Source organism: Oryctolagus cuniculus, chromosome 5, assembly GCF_964237555.1.
Source record: "Oryctolagus cuniculus chromosome 5, mOryCun1.1, whole genome shotgun sequence".
NCBI classification, from domain to species: Eukaryota; Metazoa; Chordata; class Mammalia; order Lagomorpha; family Leporidae; genus Oryctolagus; species Oryctolagus cuniculus.
In genome coordinates, this window is record NC_091436.1 from 9,650,680 (window position 1) to 9,672,577 (window position 21,898).

At 57.5% G+C, this 21,898-nt stretch overlaps 1 protein-coding gene across 4 annotated transcripts in view; it reads right to left on the minus strand.

Annotated features, from left to right (window-relative positions):
- Nucleotides 1–2,805: 2,805 nt before the first annotated feature.
- SYNJ2 (synaptojanin 2) overlaps nucleotides 2,806–21,898 on the minus strand; it is a 91,771-nt gene continuing 72,678 nt past the window's right edge. The window contains exons 19-28 of one of the 4 annotated variants that reach the window (XM_070073331.1): nucleotides 19,723–19,941; nucleotides 19,556–19,634; nucleotides 19,070–19,238; nucleotides 18,613–18,786; nucleotides 16,802–16,936; nucleotides 13,599–13,711; nucleotides 12,606–12,714; nucleotides 9,460–9,635; nucleotides 7,955–8,105; nucleotides 6,117–6,256 (exon numbers count right to left, since the gene is read on the minus strand). In XM_070073331.1, coding sequence (XP_069929432.1) covers nucleotides 7,983–8,105; nucleotides 9,460–9,635; nucleotides 12,606–12,714; nucleotides 13,599–13,711; nucleotides 16,802–16,936; nucleotides 18,613–18,786; nucleotides 19,070–19,238; nucleotides 19,556–19,634; nucleotides 19,723–19,941 — 1,297 coding nt within the window. In that variant the 3' untranslated portion in view covers nucleotides 6,117–6,256; nucleotides 7,955–7,982. Of the gene's footprint in view, nucleotides 6,257–7,954; nucleotides 8,106–9,459; nucleotides 9,636–12,605; nucleotides 12,715–13,598; nucleotides 13,712–16,801; nucleotides 16,937–18,612; nucleotides 18,787–19,069; nucleotides 19,239–19,555; nucleotides 19,635–19,722; nucleotides 19,942–21,898 lie in introns of all 4 variants that reach the window. The other 3 variants (XM_008263731.4, XM_070073332.1, XM_051855211.2) reach the window with 3 other exon arrangements.

The window sequence follows — 21,898 nt, forward strand, 5'->3', positions numbered from 1 at the left end:
CAAGGCAGGAGGAAAGGGGTTTTCCGTGCTAAGCTAGACACAGGGTGGTCTGTGGCCAACTGGAACATCCCTGGACTTTATCCAGAAACATTTGCATTGATGTAGGAGACATCACAGGCCTCAGAGAAGAGCAGCAGCCTATCTTAAAGACTTTGTTCATCCCAAAAGATTTGGGATGAGCTCTCGGGTGACCTAGAGCCTAGATAGCTGAAGTTATGCAAGCAGGAGCTCTTACAAGTTAGTCCAAAGCCTTAGGCCAAGTGAGAAGCATTTATTCAGAATCTCAGGAGCCTTGGCGAGAATAGGGGGCGGCCCGGAGGCACTGGAGCCAGAGCTGGAGCCGCAGTCCTGCTCCCTGCACAGGCTCTGCCTGTCCCAGTCGGATGTGCAGGAACTGAACCTCGGACCCTCTCCTTCCCTCACACACCCACACAGTTTTTTACCCTATAACTTAAAAAAAATAAATTACTTTGTATTGGTGAAATCACTTAAGAAAATCAATCCTGCATGTGGCCACAAAGCAAACCTTAATAAAAATTTCAAAACTAGGTGTTTGCCTAGGTCATACTCTCAGATCAAAGTCTTGTAAAATTGAAAACAAATTTAAAATAACGAAGAACAAAGTCCCTGAACTATTTGGAAATTATACAGTACCCTAAATATAACTCTTGGCTGGAAGCAAAGTACATTACAATCCAGCAATCAATGACAAGGAGACCATGTCACACCAAAATGGGTAGGGGCAGTTAAAACCATAATCTGAGGAAATGTGTATCTTTATCAAGTTTGTAAAATGAACAAAAAGTAGAAAAGGAACACAAACTGAAGTTAATCAAAAATGTTTTCAAACAAAAACATTCAAAATACAAAGTATAAATAAATCCCAATGTTATTTAAAATGTCAATAAACTTAAATAACCCCTCAGGAAAGCTAACTGAAGGGTAACTGTTTGTTGTGTAGTATGTGGTACTTACATAACTCCCTTGGGAAGGCACTGGATCCCTACCTCACCCCGTTTATAAACTATATTCCATAAGCTTTGAAGAGTGACTGTTGGCCCAGGGAATGCCTATAACCAACCACTCCTCCTACATAATTATGTCATAGTCCTACTACCCACTGCTTCTGTTATCTACAAACCAAACTCCTAAATGTCATTTAAGATCTCTTGCAATTATCTTTTCTATCAGCTAACATTCTTCCCATATTCATAAATTAACTTGTTTACTATTCACATTCATCCTCTGTTCCACAGAAAACAATGTAAGAGAATAAGCCACAGAGGGTGAGAAACTATTTGCAAAAGACACATCCAATAAGGGACTATTACCCAAAATATACAAACAGCTCTTAACAATAACATGCAAAACCCAATTTAAAAATGGGCCAAAGAGCTGACCAGGTGCTTCATCAGAGCAGGCCTAGAGATGGCAAAGCATTTCCAGCATCGGGTCATTACGGGTTAGAGGATTACAACGATATCACTACGTACCTATCAGAACGGCCAAAGTCCAGAAACACGGACGCCACCAAAGGCCGGGGAGGAGACGGAGCACCGGCGGGACTCACCTTCACTGTTGATGGACATGCAAAATGGCACAGCCGCCCTGGAAGCCAGGGCGGTTTCTGACAAAAGGAACACACTCCCGTCCTGTGACCCAACAGTCGAGCTCCCTGGTTTGTACGCGAATGCACTGAGCACCCCCCCACAGAAGCCTGCACTCTCCTGTTTGTAGCAGCTCTACGCGTAGCTGCCAAGACGTGGAAGCAACCAGGATGTCCTTTAGTAACTTCAGACACTGGGACATTCACTGAAGAGAAACTCGCTGTCAGTCCGTGAAGACCGGAAGGAGCCTGGACTGCTCCTACCGGGTGGGGCGATGCCAACGTGACGGCGTCCTGGCAGGGGCAGAGGCAGGGAGACAGGAAGCAGAAGAGCAGGCGGCCGGGGTTGGGGACAGCGAGGCACAGGGGACGTTGCTGCCAACGACACGGTGGCTGGATTCAGTCGTTATACAGCTCTCCAGTCCCGCAGGACGGGCAGCGCAGGAGAGCTGGTGGCGTCATCGTGGGCTGATTGTAACTGCCCTTCCTCCCGTGCTGGGGACACGGACGCTGGAGGGGGCGGGTGTGTGGGAGCAGAGGGCCGACAAGAACTCCCTGCTTTCTGCAGTGTCCCGAAATTGTAATTAATGTAACATTAATAATCTTTTCTCAAATCTTCCTTAACTGCCTGTCCACAACTGCTCTCTCCTCTGTACCCTCGCTGAGATACAGGCAGGTGGCCGGGCATGAGGTCGAGTTTTAACCCCACTGCCTTAGAAAGCAAAATTCTGCCGCCACCTGGTTCCTCGTGGCCCGGTGCCGGGTGCCTGGATGAGGTGAACCAGGGACGTCCTCCCCACGGGCCACGTTCACTGCTGTGAGATTACCGGTACAGTTTGCTTCCTGAGCACCTCAGAGAACAGGCTGTGTGCTCGCTGGCTCGGAGCAGACCTAGATGAGCCAAGAGTACACACTCCCATCCCTGCCTCTGCGCAGCGCTCAGCCCACTCCACCAGGCCCCGCTAGGTGGCTGTGAGATCCTACAAGCCGCGCTGTCTCCCAGATCCTGTGGCACAACGCTGTGATCCAGGTTACGGCTGTGGGCCCTGCTAGAACATTCCAGTCGTCAGTTCTTCCCTCTAGTGTGACTTTTCTACTTTTTCAACTTGGTGATTTAAAAAATGAACCCCAAACAGAAACTCAGGCAGCGGAAGAACTAGCAATGGCATGTGACCCAGAAAACAAGGCTACACAAAGCAGGGATTTCAAGTCTCTTTATAGCTGAAGTCAGTCTGATTTTAACAAAAGATAAAAACATTTCACAGGTATCACATACAACTTCAGTACAAGTGATCCAACAGTATTAACGGAGTTTCCATTAATCACCGGTCTTTGCAGTTTTCCTCCCCAGCGAATGCTAACCTACTCATCAGCTGGTCAGCACCGTTCCGTGCTAGTCCTCATGGGAGCCTCTTCACGGATGCGTGTGTGCTGAGCGCTGAGCATCTAAACGGAAATTCTGCCCTTGATGCCACGATTTGCTATTTGCTCCCTAGAACGAAGGAGAAACTGAGACACCCAGCCTGTTTCCAGCACCGCCGGCTACTTTCGAGGAGCTTACCTGTCCCCTCCTTTCCAGCCGGGCTGTTCCACGCTCGCCTCCTTTTTGGTGGGGGAAAAAGCAGCTATAGGAAAACAGGCATTTGAATGAAGAAATCTTGAATTCCATTCCTGATCAGCAGAGGTGTGCATCTTGGCAAATCATTTCACTTCTCCGAGAAGCCCATTTTTGCTTTCTCATCCTCTGTTAAAGATGACAATGTCCATCACCCCCCAAAATCACAGAAAGTGCACAGAAGGCGCCCTGGTCCCCCGATGCCCTCTCTCATGACTGGCCAGCTACCAGTGTCATCTGGGCATCTCTCAGAGCCACTTGTTTTTATCAGTTTTCAGATGAAATGAGATACATGCAGTTTCGTTTTTGCTTTGAGTGCTGAATTTCAGTAATCTGCAATATAAGTTGACAATGACAGCCCATGCTAAATCCCAGAGGTCCGATTGCTAATGAAGGCAGTTTAGCCCAGGCAGCAGGATGGTTGCCATCCTGTTAGCATTAGGAGAGGAATCCCCCAGATTCATGTTAGCACGGGGAACAGCCATTGGGATCAGCTGAGCTGCAGGCCTCCTGGGATTTGGTAGGTGGCACCATAAGATTTTGCCCAGGAAATGCCACGTTAGTAAAAACATGTATGCTCCAGGGGCTGGCACTGTGGCTCACTTGGTTAATCCTCCACCTGCAGCGCTGGCATCCCATATGGGCACCAGGTTCTAGTCCTGGTTGCTCCTCTTCCAGTCCAGCTCTCTGCTGTGGCCAGGGAGCGCAGTGGAGGATGGCCCAAGTGCATGGGCCCTGCACCCACATGGGAGACCAGGAGGAAGCACCTGGCTCTCAGCTTTGGATCGGCACAGCGCACCAGCCGTAGCGCCCATTTCGGGGGTGATCCAACAGAAGGAAGACCTTTCTCTCTGTGTCTCTCAATGTCTAACTCTGGCATTTAAAAAAAAAATGTATGCTCCAAATAGATTCTAGGCCTTATGCCATTATCATTATTTCTTTTTAAATTTATATGAAAGGCAGACATACACAGAAGGAGACAGACAGAGATCTCTCCTGCTGGCTCATGGCCCGAACACCCACAATGACCAGAACTGGGCCAAGCTGAACCCAGGAGCTAGGAACTCTGGGTCTCCCGTGTCGGTGGCAAGAACCCAAGTACTTGAGCCGTCACCTGCCGCCTCCCAGCTTGCACGTTAGTTGGAATCTGAAAAGGAGCTGGGGCTCAGACCCAGGCACTCCAAGGTGCAGGCGTCTGTCCCAGGCTGGTGCCTGCTGCTGCACCGAACACGCCCCACCCTGGTTTTTATGTGAAACAGGATGGGGGTACCTTTTTCAATGGCTGAACAGGTGAGAAGTGGTGTTGGAAATGTGAAGAAAACGTCTAAGAATAAAAACCTAATGAATGCATAGCTGAACAAACCCAAAAACACTGCCCTGAGGATTTCTGCGTAGAGGGACAGGTGCTCCTTCCCGAAGCTCGAGCTAGGCAGATGGGGCTAACCGTTCTCCATCCCACAGCAGTGAGCATCCGTGTTATGTGGCAGTGTGAGTTTACCCAGGCTACACTTTTACAGGGTACAGAACGTTAGGGGAATGAATCCTGGAGGTTTCGTTTAAGGAGGACAAGATAGGGGGTAAGAGTCACAGAAGCAGTGCCCCGCAGCTTGGACAGTTACAGTGTGTGGGCCACCCAGGTCTAAGATGCAGGACAGGAACCCCCAGCCGGCTGAAGCTCAAGGCATGTCCTCTGGAACCAGACAGTGTGGGACACCGGCTCCTGTGGGACACACACACACACGCTCGCGTGGATGCATGGTCCTGTCACTTGGATGCCTTGTCTGCCACTTCTAACTCTGGGCTTTTTGCAAGCTGGCTTCAGCGGGCCAGACATCGCTGTCCGTGGTCCCAAGCAACCTTTCGCGTAATCCGCACTTTACGCATCAACCTTCAGGGAGGCCATCGCAAAGCTGTTCCAAATCCAGAACACACTAACGGGACACAAACCAAAGCCCCACCTCAGACACTCACAGAGAGAGAGAACGGGCGAGAGAACGCCGTGGGCCTTGCCAGCTTGACTTCCTGCCATAGAATCCGCGTGCTGAACCTAACGGCAGGTCCCATCCCCCCGAGGGCAAACATTTTATGTACACACTTGGAGTCGATCGTATTTCGGTGGCTGAATAATCATCTTATTGGAGGAGACACACAACTTTTGTCAGCTACACGAGAGTGACACACACACACACGTGTTGTTTTCAGCGTGTCTCTAAACAGCCCTCTTCTGACCTGGGGAAGTGCTGCCTACAGGGGCCAAGGGAGCCCGTCCCACACGGGCCGCCTGTGGAGCTCCCGGGTCAGGTCTCTGCCAGCGGGTCAAACGCCTGCAGCGTCGTCCTCTTGTCTCTGTCACTGATGGCCACCCAGTGACCGGAGGCGTTCTGGTCCTGGTGTGGCAGCAGCTCCGGGCCGGGGTCAGCTCTTTCGGGGCTCCTGGCCTCTGAGTTCCAGAGGCCGGAGCTCTTGGAAATCCAGGCATTATTCAGCAGCTTAGGATGGTGCAGAAGGTTCCAGAAGGGGTCCTGATACTCACCCAGAAGGGAGGCTGCCTCCGGCTTCGTGACTTCGGAACCGTCCGTTTCGGGGCTTGTGGCAGAGGAAAGGCCAAGGAAATGCACTTGGGGAAAGAGAGCGTCGGCCTCAGGCTGGCGACCCGGCGGACGGTCACGGTCATGGTCATGGCCGCTGGCATCACTGGTGAGGCCCTGGAGGAGCTGGCTGCTGCTCTGCAGGACCTGCAGGTGGAAGGCCGCCGGCGCGGACTTCTTCCTCCTTGGGGGCACCTTGGGCACGAGAGACGGGACCTCGGGCGGTGACAGCAAGGTGTTGCCTGCCACAGGACCACCTGTGCCCGGTGCCGGCTTTCCACCGCTGGGCGGCCTCTCTGCGGCTCTGCCAGGCTGAAATGTCCTTGGTCTGGGAACAGGGGGGACTCGAGGGGCGGTCCCCGGAGGAGGGGCTTCCAGGCTTGTCTCCGGGGGCCCGACTGTGAAGCGGACTGCTTCTTGATCAAGCTGTTCTTCGGGCGACAGGGGCTGAGAAAAGCAAGACACGACATGTGACTGGGAAGCCGCCACGTGCAAGTCGAGGACCAGAGAACACGAAGCTGTCAGCGGGGGGGAGGGACGAGCCTGAGGTGACATTCCAGCAAATTCGAGATTTGAGAATGTCTGGACGCTGGCAGTGTGGCCAGAGGGGGGAACACACAGGAGAAAACACACAAGGGCACGTCAAACCAGCACACGCAACGAGAGGCCAGGGAGGATTTTAAAAGCAGAGCCATAGTGCAACATTCCAGAGTTTTCTTAGCGAACGGGGCTGTGCTCTTCTGTGACTCAAAGCGAACCTCTGGGCGAAGGTGCTCCTCCGAGGCCGCGGCTTGGCTGGTGGTTCACACAGCACGCGCCCCTTCAGGTGAAGCCACTCCCATGATAGTGCTAAGCTCCCTGAAGGGCTGGCTAGGGGCCTACGCTGTGGCGTAGCGGGTAAAGCTGCCACCTGCAGTGCCAGCATCCCATAGGGGCCCTGGTTCAAGTCCCGGCTAATGAAGCTACCCCTCAAAAGTTCAAGGGAAAATGAATTAAAAGGTAAGCTTATTCTGGTACAGAAACCCAGAAGTGCACATTTTCCATGCACTTTTAGAAAACCCCATATAATTCTCAATACAAGGAGAAGAATGGACTTGACCTGCCCAGGGACTTGCCCTGCTCGGGAAGGAGACGAGTGTGCAGTGCAGTACTCCCATACGGAGGGGCTGTCCGGGTTAAGCACCGGCGTCTCAGAATTTCCCCTGTTGGGGCCAGCGCTGTGGCACAGTAGGCTAAGCCTCCGCCTGCAGTGCCAGCTTCCCATATGGGGTCCTGGCTGCTCCTCTTCCTATCCAGCTCCCTGCTTATGCCCTGGGAAAGCAGTGGAGGATGGCCCAAGTGCGTGGGCCCCTGCACCATTGTGGGGGCTCCAGAAGAAGCTCCTGGCTCCTGATCGGCCCAGCTCTGGCCACTGTGGCCATCTGGGGAGCGACCCAGCAGATGGAAGACCTTTCTCTCTGTCTCTTCCTCTCAGATAGACAGCAACTCTACCTCTCATATAAATAAATAAAATCTTTAAAAAACAGCAAACAATCCCTTCTCACGGTGAAGACAGCACGGCCCACACTGGAATTCCTGGGTTGGAAACCCAGCCTCAGCTTCTGACTCCAGCTTCCCGCTAATGCGGACCCTGGGAGGCAGCAGGGATTGGGTCCCTGCCGCTCCCCGCCCCCCCCCCCCCCCAGCCGCTGCGGACGGACCTGGACTGAGTTCCAGCTCCCGGCTTTGGCTCAGCTCGGCCCTGGCTGTTGTGGGCGTTTGGGGAATGAATTAATAAATGGGAGATTTTGATCTCCCCTGCACCCCTCACTACCTCTCAAATTAAAGCAAAATAAGTAAGAAAGAAGAAAGAAAGCCCTCCTCCAGCAGGCTTTTGCTGTAGCACCTACACATCGGGTTGGGAAATGAATGCATTTCTGCTCCCGGCTTTTAAAAGTAAAGGCACAGCGAGTGCCTGGGAAAAGAGGGGCCAGGGCCACGTCGTGAGAAGGCACGGCAGACACACGTGGCAGCAAACCAAAGCGGGCGGCAGAGCAACCCCGAAAGTTGACGGCGAGCTTAGCGGAGCGCGGAGCAGCAGGGCAGCGTGCCACTGTCCACAGCGGGGACCGCGGCGGTCACTCTGCCATGACAGGCAAGGATTACCCGGCGTCCGGGGACCAGGACGCCAAGATCAAGCGGAAGATCCAGACGTGTCTACGGGCGCCAGTCTTTGGGCGGCCACTGTCCTTACAAACTCATGTCTTTGAAGCAGCAAGCAAGGCTGAGAAGCTTGGGAGCGAGAGCAAAACACAATCTGCAAGAGAAGTGGCGAGGACAGCCGTGGGGGTCGGGCGGCGGGGGCCGGGTGGCATGAGGACAGCACTGGGGGCCGGGCTGCAGGGGCCAGGCGGCGTGAGGACAGCCATGGGGGCCGGGCGGCGTGAGGACAGCCATGGGGGCCGGGCGGCAGGGGCCGGGTGGTGTGAGGACAGCCGTGGGGGTCGGGCAGTGTGAGGACAGCCGTGGGGGCCGGGCGGCGGGGGCCAGGCGGCGTGAGGACAGCCATGGGGGCCGGGCGGCGTGAGGACAGCCGTGGGGGCCGGGTGGTGTGAGGACAGCCGTGGGGGCCGGGCTGCGTGAGGACAGCCATGGGGGCCGGGCGGCGGGGGCCGGGCGGTGTGAGGACAGCCGTGGGGGCCGGGCTGCGTGAGGACAGCCGTGGGGGCCAGGCGGCAGGGGCTGGGCAGTGTGAGGACAGCCGTGGCGGCCGGGCGGCAGGGGCTGGGCAGTGTGAGGACAGCCGTGGCGGCCGGGCGGCAGGGGCTGGGCAGTGTGAGGACAGCCGTGGGGGCCGGGCGGCGGGGGCCAGGTGGTGTGAGGACATCCGTGGGGGCCGGGCGGTGTGAGGACAGCTGTGGGGGCCGGGCTGCGTGAGGACAGCCATGGGGGCCGGGTGGCAGGGGCTGGGCAGTGTGAGAACAGCCGTGGGGGCTCGGCGGCGGGGGCTGGGCGGTGTGAGGACAGCCGTGGGGGCCGGGCGGCGGGGGCCGGGTGGTGTGAGGACAGCCGTGGGGCCGGGTGGTGTGAGGACAGCCATGGGGGCCGGGTGGTGTGAGGACAGCCGTGGGGGCCGGGCGGCGTGAGGACATCCGTGGGGGCCAGGCGGTGTGAGGACAGCCGTGGGGGCCGGGCGGCGTGAGGACAGCCGTGGGGCCGGGTGGTGTGAGGACAGCCGTGGGGGTCGGGCAGCGTGAGGACAGCCATGGGGGCCGGGCGGTGTGAGGACAGCCCTGGGGGCCGGGCGGCAGGGGCCGGGTGGTGTGAGGACAGCCGTGGGGGCCGGGCGGCAGGGGCCAGGCAGTGTGAGGACAACCGTGCGGGCTGGGCGGGGCCTCTTAGGGCACTTGGAGCGTTCAGGAAGCAGAAGCCTCCGGTGCTGCCCTGTCCCTGAGGATCTGCAGGAAACAGCCGTGCTCTGTCGGCCAGCGCCGGGCTGCAGCGGGGGGGCGAGGGAGCCAGCAGCCGTACCGGCTCCTCCCCAGAGGTGACGCTGGGGCTGGAATCGCGAGTGGGGCTGGGGAGACCATGTCCGGCCCAGCTCTCTGGCCGCGTGACGTCATTCTGATCTAAGCCGACATCAGAGCAACCCTGGGGCGTGGGTTCCCTACCTTTCCTGTCCTCCGCAAGGTCGGCTTCTTGATGGCAGGAACTCTTGGCGGGGGCCGACGGGGCAGCAGCGGGGGCGCCTGGGAGGTGTCCGGCTTGGCTGGCGCAGGTGTGGGCTCTGGTCTGGAGGATCCCTGGTCCCTCACGGCCACGGCAGTCAGGGCTGCCTCTGGGGCACCTGAAACACAAAATCAGCTGGCTGAGGGGTGAAGCCCAAGGCAACCGACAGCCTGATTCAATCTTTTTGTTTTAAAAAGGATTTAGTTGTTTATTTCACAGGCAGAGAGAGAGCTTCCACCCACTGGTTTGTTCCCCAAATGGACACTACAGCCAGGTCTGGGCCAGGCGGAAGCCAGGAGCCAGGAACTCCACCCCACTCTCCCACGTGAGCGGCAGAGTCCAAGTATTTGGTCTGTCACCTGCTGCCTTCTCAGGAGCGTTAGCAAGGAAGTGGATTGGAAGCGGAGTAGCCGGGACTTGAACTGGTGCTGACGTGGGATTCCAGTGTCCCAAGCTTCGGCTTAACCCACCGTGCCACTGCACCTGGCCCCGATTTAATCTTTAAGCAGTGTACATTCTAAGGATAATTTACCAATTCAAAACATTTCCAGGGCCGGCACTGTGGCAGAGTGGTTAAAACTGCCACTTGGCCTGCGCTGCGGCTCACTAGGCTAATCCTCCGCCTAGCGGCGCCGGCACACCGGGTTCTAGTTCCGGTAGGGGCACCGGATTCTGTCCCGGTTGCCCCTCTTCCAGGCCAGCTCTCTGCTGTGGCCCAGGAGGGCAGTGGAGGATGGCCCAAGTGCTTGGGCCCTGCACCCCATGGGAGACCAGGAGAAGCACCTGGCTCCTGCCATCGGATCAGCACGGTGCGCTGGCCGCAGCGGCCATTGGAGGGTGAACCAACGGCAAAAGGAAGACTTTTCTCTCTGTCTCTCTCTCTCACTGTCCACTCTGCCTGTCCAAAAAAAAAAAAAAAAAAACCTGCCACCTGCAGTGCTGGCATCCCATATGGGCGTCGGTTCAAGTCCTGGCTGCTCCACTCCTGATCCAGCTCTCTATTGTGGCCTAGGAAAGCATCCACTTGGGAGACCCGGAAGAAGCTCCTGGCTTCGATAGGCACAGCTCTGGCCATTGCAGCCATTTGGGAGTGAACCAGTGCATAGAAGACCTCTCTCTCTCTCTCTCTCTCTGCCTCTCTGTAAATCTGCCTTTCAAATAAATAAATAAATCTTTTTTAAAAATATTTCCTTTATTCTTAAAAAAAATCCTGGGCCGGCGCCGCGGCTCACTAGGCTAATCCTCCGCCTAGCGGCGCCGGCACACCGGGTTCTAGTCCCGGTCGGGGCGCCGGATTCTGTCCCGGTTGCCCCTCTTCCAGGCCAGCCCTCTGCTGTGGCCAGGGAGTGCAGTGGAGGATGGCCCAGGTGCTTGGGCCCTGCACCCCATGGGAGACCAGGAAAAGTACCTGGCTCCTGGCTCCTGCCATCGGATCAGCGCGGTGCGCCGGCCGCAGCGCGCCGGCCGCGGCAGCCATTGGAGGGTGAACCAACGGCAAAGGAAGACCTTTCTCTCTGTCTCTCTCTCTCACTGTCCACTCTGCCTGTCAAAAAAAAAAAAAAAAAATCCTGAAGATTGCCAGGACCAACGAGCGAGGTTCAGCCCCAGCTCCTCACCCCAGGGTGCTGACCAGGGTGCTGTCGGGGCTCCCTCAGGACAAGCACTGTGTTAGTGCATCATCCTTATTCTGTTATCATCATCATCACAGCAGAACGATATTCCATAGCAGGAATGGTCCACATTTGTTATACCCATCATCATCTTCCTGCTTGTGGGCCTAACGAGGCTTTGATCCTGTCCCCGAGAAACACCACGTGGACAAGCACTCCTCAAACCTGGCGTGTGGTGCCAGGGCCTCTGTGACTTCCCATCCAGACCAAGTTGAGGCCCTGGCCACCACCCCGGGGTGAGGAGCCGGGGCGGAGCCTAGCTTGTTGGGTCATTGTTTTCAAAATTCTTTTTTTTTTTTTTTTTAGATAAAAAAGAAAACATTTGTGGTGGTATTCTCCTCCGACTGTGTTTCTCAACTTCTTAACCCACGCTCCCTTAAATGTCATTTGAGAAGTTAAATATGCTGAATAAGAGCAAATTACGAGCAAAATAAAAGCAACTGTACGTGTGTTTTCAAAGGACATCGCTTGCCCTCTCTGAAAGAGATTCTAGAGCGAAGCCCAAAGGCCCACACACGCGAGTTCCCGTGCCTTCTGAATGCATGGGGAGAAAGTTACATGTGACCTTCGTGGGCTCAGTGAAGTAGCAGCAACGAGAAATTAACAGGGCGCAGTAGACAGAGTCCCTGCTGGACAGGGAGTAGTTTCTGTCCACTTGCTGGCATACCTCAGCCACTAGGCCCGTAACTGTTGTACCCAAGATACTGTGCCTAAGACGCACACCATCACTGTTCTCTTACAGAACTGGCGGGCTGAGCTGGCACCTGCAGCACTGTTTTAAAAACGCTTTGCCGTTGTCATTTTTTTTTTTAACAGGCAGAGTGGACAGTGAGAGAGAGAGAGAGAGAGAGAGAGAGAGAGAGAGAGAGAAAGGTCTTCCTTTTGCTGTTGGTTCTCCCTCCAATGGCCACCGCGGCTGTCACGCTGCAGCCGGCGCATCGCGCTGATCCGATGGCAGAAGCCAGGTGCTTATCCTGGTCTCTCATGGGGTGCAAGGTCCAAGCACTTGGGCCATCCTCCACTGCCCTCCTGGGCCACAGCAGAGGGCTGGCCTGGAAGAGGGGCAACCGGGACAGAATCCGGCGCCCCGACTGGGACTAGAACCCGGTGTGCCGGCGCTGCAAGGTGGAGGATTAGCCTAGTGAGCCGCAGCGCCGGCTCTGTTGGCTCTGTCGTTGTCATTCTTATCGTAGTCTCCTCCTTACACGCCGCTCAGTAACCCTGGGACTGTTTTCACAGGCATCCTGAATTGTGAATTTATAATCTCGCGTGGACAACAGATCTCAGCGATGGAACAATCGAGAGCGGTGCTAATGGGCGCTTGCAGGTGACGCTGCCTCCAGAAACAGAGCACGTGGCATCGCCCCTCCTAGGCCACTTTCAGACCAAAGGAGCAGGGGCGAGGGTGGCACACCTACCTCCTCTGGCTTCCAGGAGACAGCGGATCGCCGCTTCTGCCTCCTGGGCATTGGTGGTCTTGATCTGCTTGACGTTGTAGGGCTTACTGATCCCCATCCGCGCGCTGGGCTGGAGGACCGAACCAGGACAGGAAGCGTGTTAAGGTGGGCACAAGCGCCTCCCGCCACCCCTCTCGCCCACTGCTGTGCCTGGGGCAAGACTCACAGAGCTCAAGTCGCACCTGCTCCCTGCAGCCCCTGCCCCAGGGCTACCGACTCTAGGGCCACTGCCCTCCCCTCCCAAGTCGGTAATGAAGGGTTTTCCGACGTGGGTCAGCCACTTTGCGTCTTTGTTACAGTAAGAACGGAAAGGCGGGAGCAGGGTCACAGCCTCTGCTTCCAAGGCTGGCTGCTGCTGAGACCCTCCAGACAGGCTTCCTGAATGGTGCTTTTTCTGCCTCTCCTCCCAGCGGCTGGGTGGTTGCCAATGACCCCTCACCTTTCTGGAAGCTGCTGGCATCACCACCCCAGCCCCACAGCTGCTGGGCTGCTGTCCAGACCATCGCGTGGCATCCTGGGCATGGCTTCCCCTCCCCCACCTGCACGCTCCGGACCCCCCTACTGCATGAGCTCATGTAGCCACTCCCTGACTTCCTAACTGGGGCACGCAGGTCCCCCCGTGCCTCGACTCTGACCACACCAGGATGGTCCCTGTCAGGATGACCGGCGTCTCTCTGCTACCTTCTCTTCTGTCAGCCAACGCTCTGCACGCCAAGGCCAAGGCCAAGACCCAAGTGTGGGACCCAGCAGCCCGCCGTGCTGGGACACACAGGACCGTCCATGCTCAGTGAGTTTCTCCAGTGCACAAGCCATACGGAGGCCAGCTACTAAGAGATACGGGCACGGGCCCCCGCTGGCAGGTCAGAGACACACCCAGGCCATCACTGAAAAGAGCCAACCCGGTGGGTTTGAGAAGCCGACGCTGCACGCGGCGCTGGAGGGAGAGGCACTCACTGGCTGCTGAGGGGCTCCGGGCAGGAGCTTTGCTGATTGCAACACGGAATACTGTCCGTGGGTGCCGGACGAGATGGACACATCTGACGCTGACTTCTTCACCATCAAACCAGCTGTGAAAACCAAGGGCAGAGTCTCAACGGTGACGTCACAGCCGCGGCGACAGCCACCGGGCGGACGCAGCCGCGGCTGGGGCGCTGGGAGCTCGCAGGGCAGGGCCTGGCCCGCGTCTCCGGGGCGTTCCTCTTGGTTCTTTAGCAGCTCCTCCCCATTCCTGCAGACTCTCCGGAGAAACATTATCGCAACATCAACTTCCCTCTAACGTCCTGGGGAACTCAAATCCCATGTAAAAGTCAACTGACTTCAAGTGTATGTGTCTGAGAGGCAGAGACAGATACCGAGGGCTCCCACCCACTGGTTCACTCCACAAATGCCTCCGAGGGCCAAAGCCAGAGCCAGGAACTCCGGCCAGGTCTCCCACGTGCTGGCCGGAACCAGCTACTCCAGTTATCACTGCTGCCTCCACGGTAGCAGGGAGCTGGAGTCAGGAATCGAACCCAGGCTCTCTGATGTGGCAGGCGGGGGTCTTAACCAGCATTATAACAGACACCTGCCCCGAGCCTATTAAATTTTTTAAGCCCACTGAGTTTTTATTATTATTTTCATTTACAACATCTCAAATGAATTTTTCTCCTTTCCAAAGGAAAAAAAAAACCCAAAAATCTATTACTATATTATGTCAGCAATTCTTCATATGATTTTATTGTATGTTCCCAGCTAATACTATATTATCATATATTTTAGATGCAGATTATTTATATGGTTTACAGTTCTTCAATTTTAGAAATAAGTCATTCTACCTATTTTTTGCAAGATAAAATGATTCAAAACATGTTTAAGAAACAAGATGCAAGCCGGCGCCGCGGCTCACTAGGCTAATCCTCCGCCTTGCGGCGCCGGCACACCGGGTTCTAGTCCCGGTCGGGGCGCCGGATTCTGTCCCGGTTGCCCCTCTTAGGCCAGCTCTCTGCTGTGGCCCAGGAGAGCAGTGGAAGATGGCCCAAGTGCTTGGGCCCTGCACCCCATGGGAGACCAGGAGAAGCACCTGGCTCCTGCCATCGGATCAGCACGGTGTGCCGGCCGCGGCGGCCATTGGAGGGTGAACCAACGGCAAAGGAAGACCTTTCTCTCTGTCTCTCTCACTGTCCACTCTGCCTGTCAAAAAAAAAAAAAAAAAAAAAAAAAAAAAAGAAACAAGATGCCTCTAAATTAAAACCTCGATTGTTTTTTATTGCTAAACGCTGCAGTACTCTCTGAATAGTCAGATATCTCAGTCAGCTGGTACAAAACATTCCCCGGGATACAGGAGACTGGATGAGAATGGAATAACGTTCTCAATGAAGCAAGCTACGGGAGCTCCGCTTGTTGATGTAGCTCACGGCTGCCGCACTCGAAGGGGGTCAGACCTGGGAACCATCTGAAGAGGACTTTCCAGGAAAGACCAAAGAATTTGCGTGGGCCTGTGTGTGCCTGTACATAAAACTTCTCCCCCACAGTTAAACTGTGGTCGTACAGTGCTGGCTGGGGCAGCACGCCTCCCGTGTACAGCTCCAACTACTTCTCAGACTCCTCAATCCGCCAGCCCCTCATGCAGCCCACCTCCACAGGCTGTGGAAGCAGTGCTGGCGGAACGGGAAAGAGCAGGTGAAGTCTAGCTTCAAGGAGCCCCGAGATTTCCCTCGCCACGTGGCCTTTCGGTGGTTTGAAACACACTACTATTCTGAAGGTCAATATCCTGCGGCAGGAAAACTTGAAGAAATTCCAACTCTGGGAATAAACTTGCTAAGTTACACTTGCGTCCATTCACGAATCACGGGTTAGAGCTTTTAATGACATGGAAATGGGGCAGGCACATTAAATGGAAGGCTAGTGACCAAACAAGGTGGATACCAATTTTGTGAAATAATAGTGTAGAGATATAGATTTTATATAATATATATAATTGGAAACAGGCTGGAAATCTTTTAGCCAGCTGTTATCTATAGGTTAAGTAAATTTTAGACTCTTCTTTATAGTTCTCTATTCTTGTAAAATTTCCACAATAATATATGGCTTATCAATTTTGCATCGTTTTTATTGTATAATTCGTTTTCTGGGTGTAATATGGCTCACATTCATGCTTTGGGACCAGCACTGTGGCACGAAACGCAAAGGCACTGCTTGCAATGCCAGCATCCCATTTGGGTGCTGGTTTGAGTCCAGGCTGCTCCGTTCCCTATCCAGCTCCCTGCTCTGTGCCTGGGAAAGCAGCAGCAGATGGCCTGGTACCTGGGCCCCTGCACCCCTGTGGGAGACGTGGGTGAAGTTCTGGACTCCTGGCTTCAGCCTGGCCCAGCTCCAGTCATCGCAGCCATGCGGGAGTGGACCAGCAGATGGGAGGTTGATTTCTCACCCTCTTTCCCTCCCTATTGCTCTGTCTCTCCAATCCATCAGTCACTCCTGTTTTAAAAAGCTACATGCCTGCCACAGATCACTATGACAGAAGTGTCGTCAGCCCAGATCTGAAAGCGATGTCAGGAGAATCCGGCCGTCCCCCTGTGGCAGGGGAGGGGTAACCACAGCAGTGACGCGGCAGCGAGGCTGAAGCACTCCCGGCTTCACCTCTAGCTGGCTGAGAGAGGTGCGCTGGCCAGGGCACCGAGGAACCGGGAGAAAACTGCCACCCTCCGAGACTCGGGCCCCGGAGGTCAAGGAGGGGCCGGCAGCAGGGCCTGGGGTCACAGCAGGGGTGAGCGGGGCAGGGGGCGAGCTGGTGGTCGCTGCCATGTTAGAGGCCCGGGCCCCCGGATTCCTGAAATGCAGAGGGTGGTCTGACTCTGCCACGCTGGCAGGGTCCCTGCAGGGCCACGCTCCCAGTGCTCCACTCCATGGGCGTCAGACCGCGGCAGCCTAGAGCTACAGGACGGGGGACAGCTGTGAAGAGGAGGAGCTGCCTCGCGGCCGTGGGAGACACGGCTACTTGTGATCTCGCATGTGTCCTGGACGCAAGACGGGAAGGGGAAGGGAGGCAGGGCGGCACCGCGGGGACGCGGCCGTGGGCGAGGCAGGAGCTGATGGGGAGCCACTCGGTGGCAGCGGCAGCAGCAGGTGCGCGCCTATTCCCAGCAGGCATCGTGGTAAGCGGAAAGCAAGCAAAATCTTACTTGGAGGGGGGGGTCTCTGCGGTGGGTGAGGTGGCCGAGGCCTATTGGGGACCGACAGGGACCTGCTCGGAGAACGGTGGCGGAAGTCCCCAACAGCTTCCAGCTCCTGCTGTAACCGCGCCAGGTCAGCGTCATCTGGAGGATATGGCGGGTGGTGAGTAGGTCTGCACGGGCAGCCGGCGGGGGCTCTGCTCAGGACGGGGGGCACGGGGCACCCAAGGCCCGCGTGGGGCAGCCAGGGAGCCACGGGCGACTTCTGCTTCTCAGGCTTGGGAGACGCCGAAATCGTTTATCGTGACGGCCTGCTTCCTTCTGAAATAATCAGACCTCCAGGGACAGCAGAGGGGACAGCTGGGGGCTGGAGTCCCCCAAGAGCCACCCGGCCAGGGGACAGATTTCAAGTCCTCACCCAGAAACACCACCCCTGATTTGGGAGTGGAGAACGTCCTCCCTTCTTGGCCTACACGCAGCCTGGTGTCCCGGGGTGAGCGCCGTGTGGAGGCCACGGCCAGGCACCTGACAGCGGCTCGCCCCGCGCACACCTTGTGAGGAGCCGAGGGGGCGGAACTTCTGTTTTCCTGTGGACACGCTTGTCGTGGGGACGCGTGGCCACTTTGTGGCCTTCTCTGCACTCCACAGCACACCCTTGTTCACCTCAGCTCAGACCCTGCTCCTAAGACCCACAGTCCCGCCCCCTCTGCTGCTGGGGCTGGGGAGAGCAGGGCTTCTCCTCCTCCTGGGAGTGGCTGACCACCCCAAGGCTCCCGCAATGGCCACAGGCCCAAGCTGCCCTCAGGGTCCTACGCTGCTCTGATTCCTGCACCTGCCCTGGCCCCCAGAGCCCGCGTCTCCTCCGCAGGGACCGCGGCCTCGGCTGTATCCGTGTGGGAGCAGGAGGGCCTGTCCCTGAGCAGCGTGCATGGCCACCGCGATGCTCTGACGAAGGCTGCCGCTTGGGCCCAACCTGGCTGCCGCTGTGCCGGACCAGACGTTTCGGCAAACACCACATTCCCACGGGCCCAGCCCCGCAGCCCAACTCCAGATCTTTGGCGGGGCTGGGCAAAAGCCACTGATCCGCAGAGTCAAAGAGGGGCGGGGGCGGGGTCCAGGCCCTGCCCCTGGGAAGCAGCTCCACTCCCTCCCAGCCCTGCTCTCCATTGCAGCCCCGGCTCCAGCGTCCGGATGCGGGGTGAGACTCCCGCACCTGCCGGCCAGAGCTGCCCTCCTCCTGGGGACTTGGTGGCCGAGAGCTGGAAGCATCTTAGGCCGAGGGCAAGACAGCATCACCGAGGTCTGAGGCTGAAATAGCAACCGGCTTCCTCGCCTGTCACGTGACTCATTCAAAAGCATTCCCACCAGTTCCTCTAGGGGAGTGCGGGCCAATCCATGTGACCCATCAGCCCCCGCTCCCCAGCCCAAAATGACACGCTAATGTCACCACACTCCATGGCCATCTTGTCATGTGACATCACATGAACGCACCAGTAGGGCAGCACCTCGGGACAGAGGTACTGTACCTGTCTCTAATGGGACTAACAGGCTTTCTGCGGAAAAAAGAAAAACCTCACGTGTGGAACCAGTTCAGAACCGTGGCCGTGTGGTACGCAGAGGAAGCAGGGGCTGGGACGAACGCTCTAGGGGTTGCAGAAACTAAGTAACTGGCCCGGGTGAGCGTGCGGTTACCGGACACCGCCCAGCCCGGCCAGCACTCCCTGCGCCTCCCTGCTCTGGGCCTCTCCTGGCAGTGCCCGGCTGCTCGCGTGTCCCGGGCGACCTCCATGCGGGAGGCTGCTGAGAGACGGCCGAGCTACCTTTGTACGTGGGATGCTGCTTCTGCTTGGTCAGTGCTGGCGACTTGCTGGGAGGGGCCGCTGCTGTGGGGCTGGGGGCCTCGGCCGGGCCGTCTCCTCCCTGCTCGCCGTCCGAGACCACAGGCTGCCCAAGCTCTTCTACCAAGTACTCCTCGTCATCTTCAAGGACGTCCCCTTGGGAAAGGCATCGACGGAGTGAGGTGACAGCAGTTCAGGGGACCCGCACGCTCTGCCGCCGGCAGCTCTGGCTGGGGCACCTGCAGCCCCCGGGGCCCCGCCCCCATCATGCCCACAGTCCCACCAGCCTGCAAACCACCTGGCAAATGCAAATGAGCCACGACTGGCTCCCTCTCTGGCTTCCCGCATCACCCCACACTTCCCGTGGCCTCCCCCACTTTGCAAGGCGGGGCTTCAGCACCACCTTTCCAGTCTCCCACCTGCCGTGGGGGCCACCAACCTTCAGACTCGTAGTCCAGACTGGTGAAGTCGAAGTTCTCCTCCAGCAGACAGGAATTGGCGGTGGGGGACACGGGGGCCAGGCTGTCGCGTTTTCGAGCGAGCTCCTCTCGCAGGCCTTTCAGCCAGTCCTTGGTCTTTGGTCGAATCTTCACGGCTCTGCCTTTCACCTGTCGGGCAGAGGGGCACCTGGGAATCACATGGAGGTCACAAGCACCCCCCGGGATCTCTGGGAGTGAGGCCAGTCTTCCGGTTCCACCAGAGGAACCAGACTCCGGCAGGCTGCACGTGGCTCTCAGCACCTGTCTACATCACCATGGAGCCACCGTCTCTGGGTCTCCACTCCACATGCATCTAAAACTGGGGCATTACAGCTGTCCACGAGCCGCGTGCCCTCAGCACCCGCTCTGCAGGTAGCCAGGGCCGTCCTCAAGCAAGTCAGCCACGCAGAAGCGGGGATCCCACGGCGTGACCTAGCGCCACTCACCTTCACGCCGTCCACGTCCAGCACGCTGAGAGCCGAGTGACTGTCAGCAAAAGTCACCAGCATCTGGCCCTGGTTGATCCTGGGACGTGGGAGAGGCGGAGTCAATGCTGAGAAGGAGGCGGCGGCAGCCCCCCAGGCCCCGCCCCTGCGCTCGGAGCCCCGCCCACCTGACCAGGACGATCGTCCCATAGTTCCCCAGGGTCTGCATGAGCTCGGTGCGCAGGTCCTCGGGAAACTCGTTCTGCTCTTCCAGGGTGGGCGACTGCAGGTCCACGACGACGGTGGCGTCCAGGGGGCCCTGGAAAGAGGACACTTCCTGGAAAACCCTCTCCCGAGCACCCACGTCGACTTCTTGCACTTCCACCTCCACGACCGCCAGCACGGGTCTGCGTGGACACGAAGGGGAGATGGGGAGGGTGGTTAGCCGGGGGCCCGCGTCCGCACCACGCTCGCCCAGCCTCCCGGGGCCCGCCCTTGTCGTTCCTCAACCCTGGTGCTATTTTTTAAAGATTGACTTATTTATGTATTTGAAAGGCACAGTAACAGAGAGGGAGAGGGAGAGACGTCTCTGTCTGCTGGTTCATTCCCCAGTGGCTGCAACAGCCAAGGCTGGGCCAGGCTGAAGCCAGGAGTCTGGCGTTCCATCCAGGTCTCCCACGTGGGTGGCAGGGGCCACCACTGCAGCCTCCCAGGTACACTAGCAGGGAGCTGCATCAGAAGTGGAGCAGCCGGGACTTGAACTGGCGCCCATACAGGATGCTAGTGTCGCAGGCAGCAGCTTAGCCCACTGTGCCACAACGCCGCCTCCCCAGTCTTAATGTTGCTTTGGCGTTGATATCTAAGGATGATTTGAGAGGGGAAAAAACAACCACCACAGGGCCGGAACACATCCTCTAGCAGGTGGAGAGTAAGGAGCCCTGGCGAAGACGGCCACGTGGCAATCCCTGTCCGGCCACGCCTGTGGTTCTGCACTTCACATGGCTGCCTGGGCCTCCGCCCTGCATCTCAGAAGTGTCCCCCTGCTGGCCTGGGACTCTCCTCCCAGGCCTTCATCTTCAGGCAGTGCCCAGACAGGGCTGGCGCACCATGACAGGAAGGGAAGGGCAGGCGGCCGCGGGGAATGGCCACGACGCATCCGTCCACGGACGGCAGTCACTGAGCCTGCCAACGGCGAGCCCTGCCCTGCGCACGGGAACTCGGGCAGCTGGCGGTGGGGAGGCCACCGTGGGGACCCCTCCGGACGGATGGCTGTGACACTGTACAATCTGAGAGAATCCCTCATTATGGAGGGCAAGCGAGCTCACTCGAGACTCACCACGGCATGCGACGTGGAAACAAGGCGTGGTGAGAACAGCACGTGACAGGCGCTACCTTTAGACTCGGAGAACCCCGCAGACACAGCGACTCCGGGGCTCCTCCCAAACCCATGTGGCTGTCGGACTTCCCTTCCTTTTTCTAGAAGAGCCTCAGCAAACGTACACAGGGATGTGTACTGAGCGAGTGACTCTTAAACTGATCAGGGACTGCTGCTGTGGCGTAGTGGGCTAAGCCTCTGCCTACAGCGCTGGCATCCCATATGGGTGTTGGTTCAAATCCCAGCTGCTCCTCTTCCAATCCTGCTCTCTGCTACAGCCTGGGGAAGCAGTGGAAGATGGCCCAAGTCCCTGGGCCCCTGCACCCAGGTGGAAGACCTGGAAGAAGCTCCTGGCTCCTGGCTTCAGATTGGCCCAGCTCCAGCCATTGCGGCAGTCTGGGGAGTGACCAGCAGATGGAAGACCTCTCTGTCTCCCTCTCTCGAGTGCAGCCTCGGGGGCAGCTTCCTTCACTCAGCGAGGCTGCACACCTGCTGCACCCAGCGACCGCAGGCTCCCCTAAGAGCCCCTCTACTTCTGGCACCAGGACCCATGGCCTCCTCAGTCCAAAGCCACCGTGTGGTCTCCCTGATCGCTGCGACGGCTGCCTCTCCAGCTCCCTGCTCCCACCCTCACCCATGGGGGGGCCCTGCTGAAGCCCATGGCTGACGATGCAGCCCCCCAGCTCAGGGCACAGCCCCCTGTCCTCACAGGGTCGCCTGGGGTCTGGTGTCTCACCTGCTCAGCCCTGCCCTCGCTCTCCCTCCAGCCTCTCTAACCCGCTGGGCTCACAGGTGTTCATGGATGTGCCCCCCACTGTGGAACCCCCCCCCAGCCCCCACATCCACGGTTCAATCCTCATTTCCTTCAGTGCTCTGCTCAGGGTCGCCCGACCAGCAAGCAGGGCCTGCCCGGGACACCGACCTCGGCCTGACACCTGCCACTCGTATTTGTTCGCTGCCCCTCTGTCTTCTCTACAAAATTCCATGAC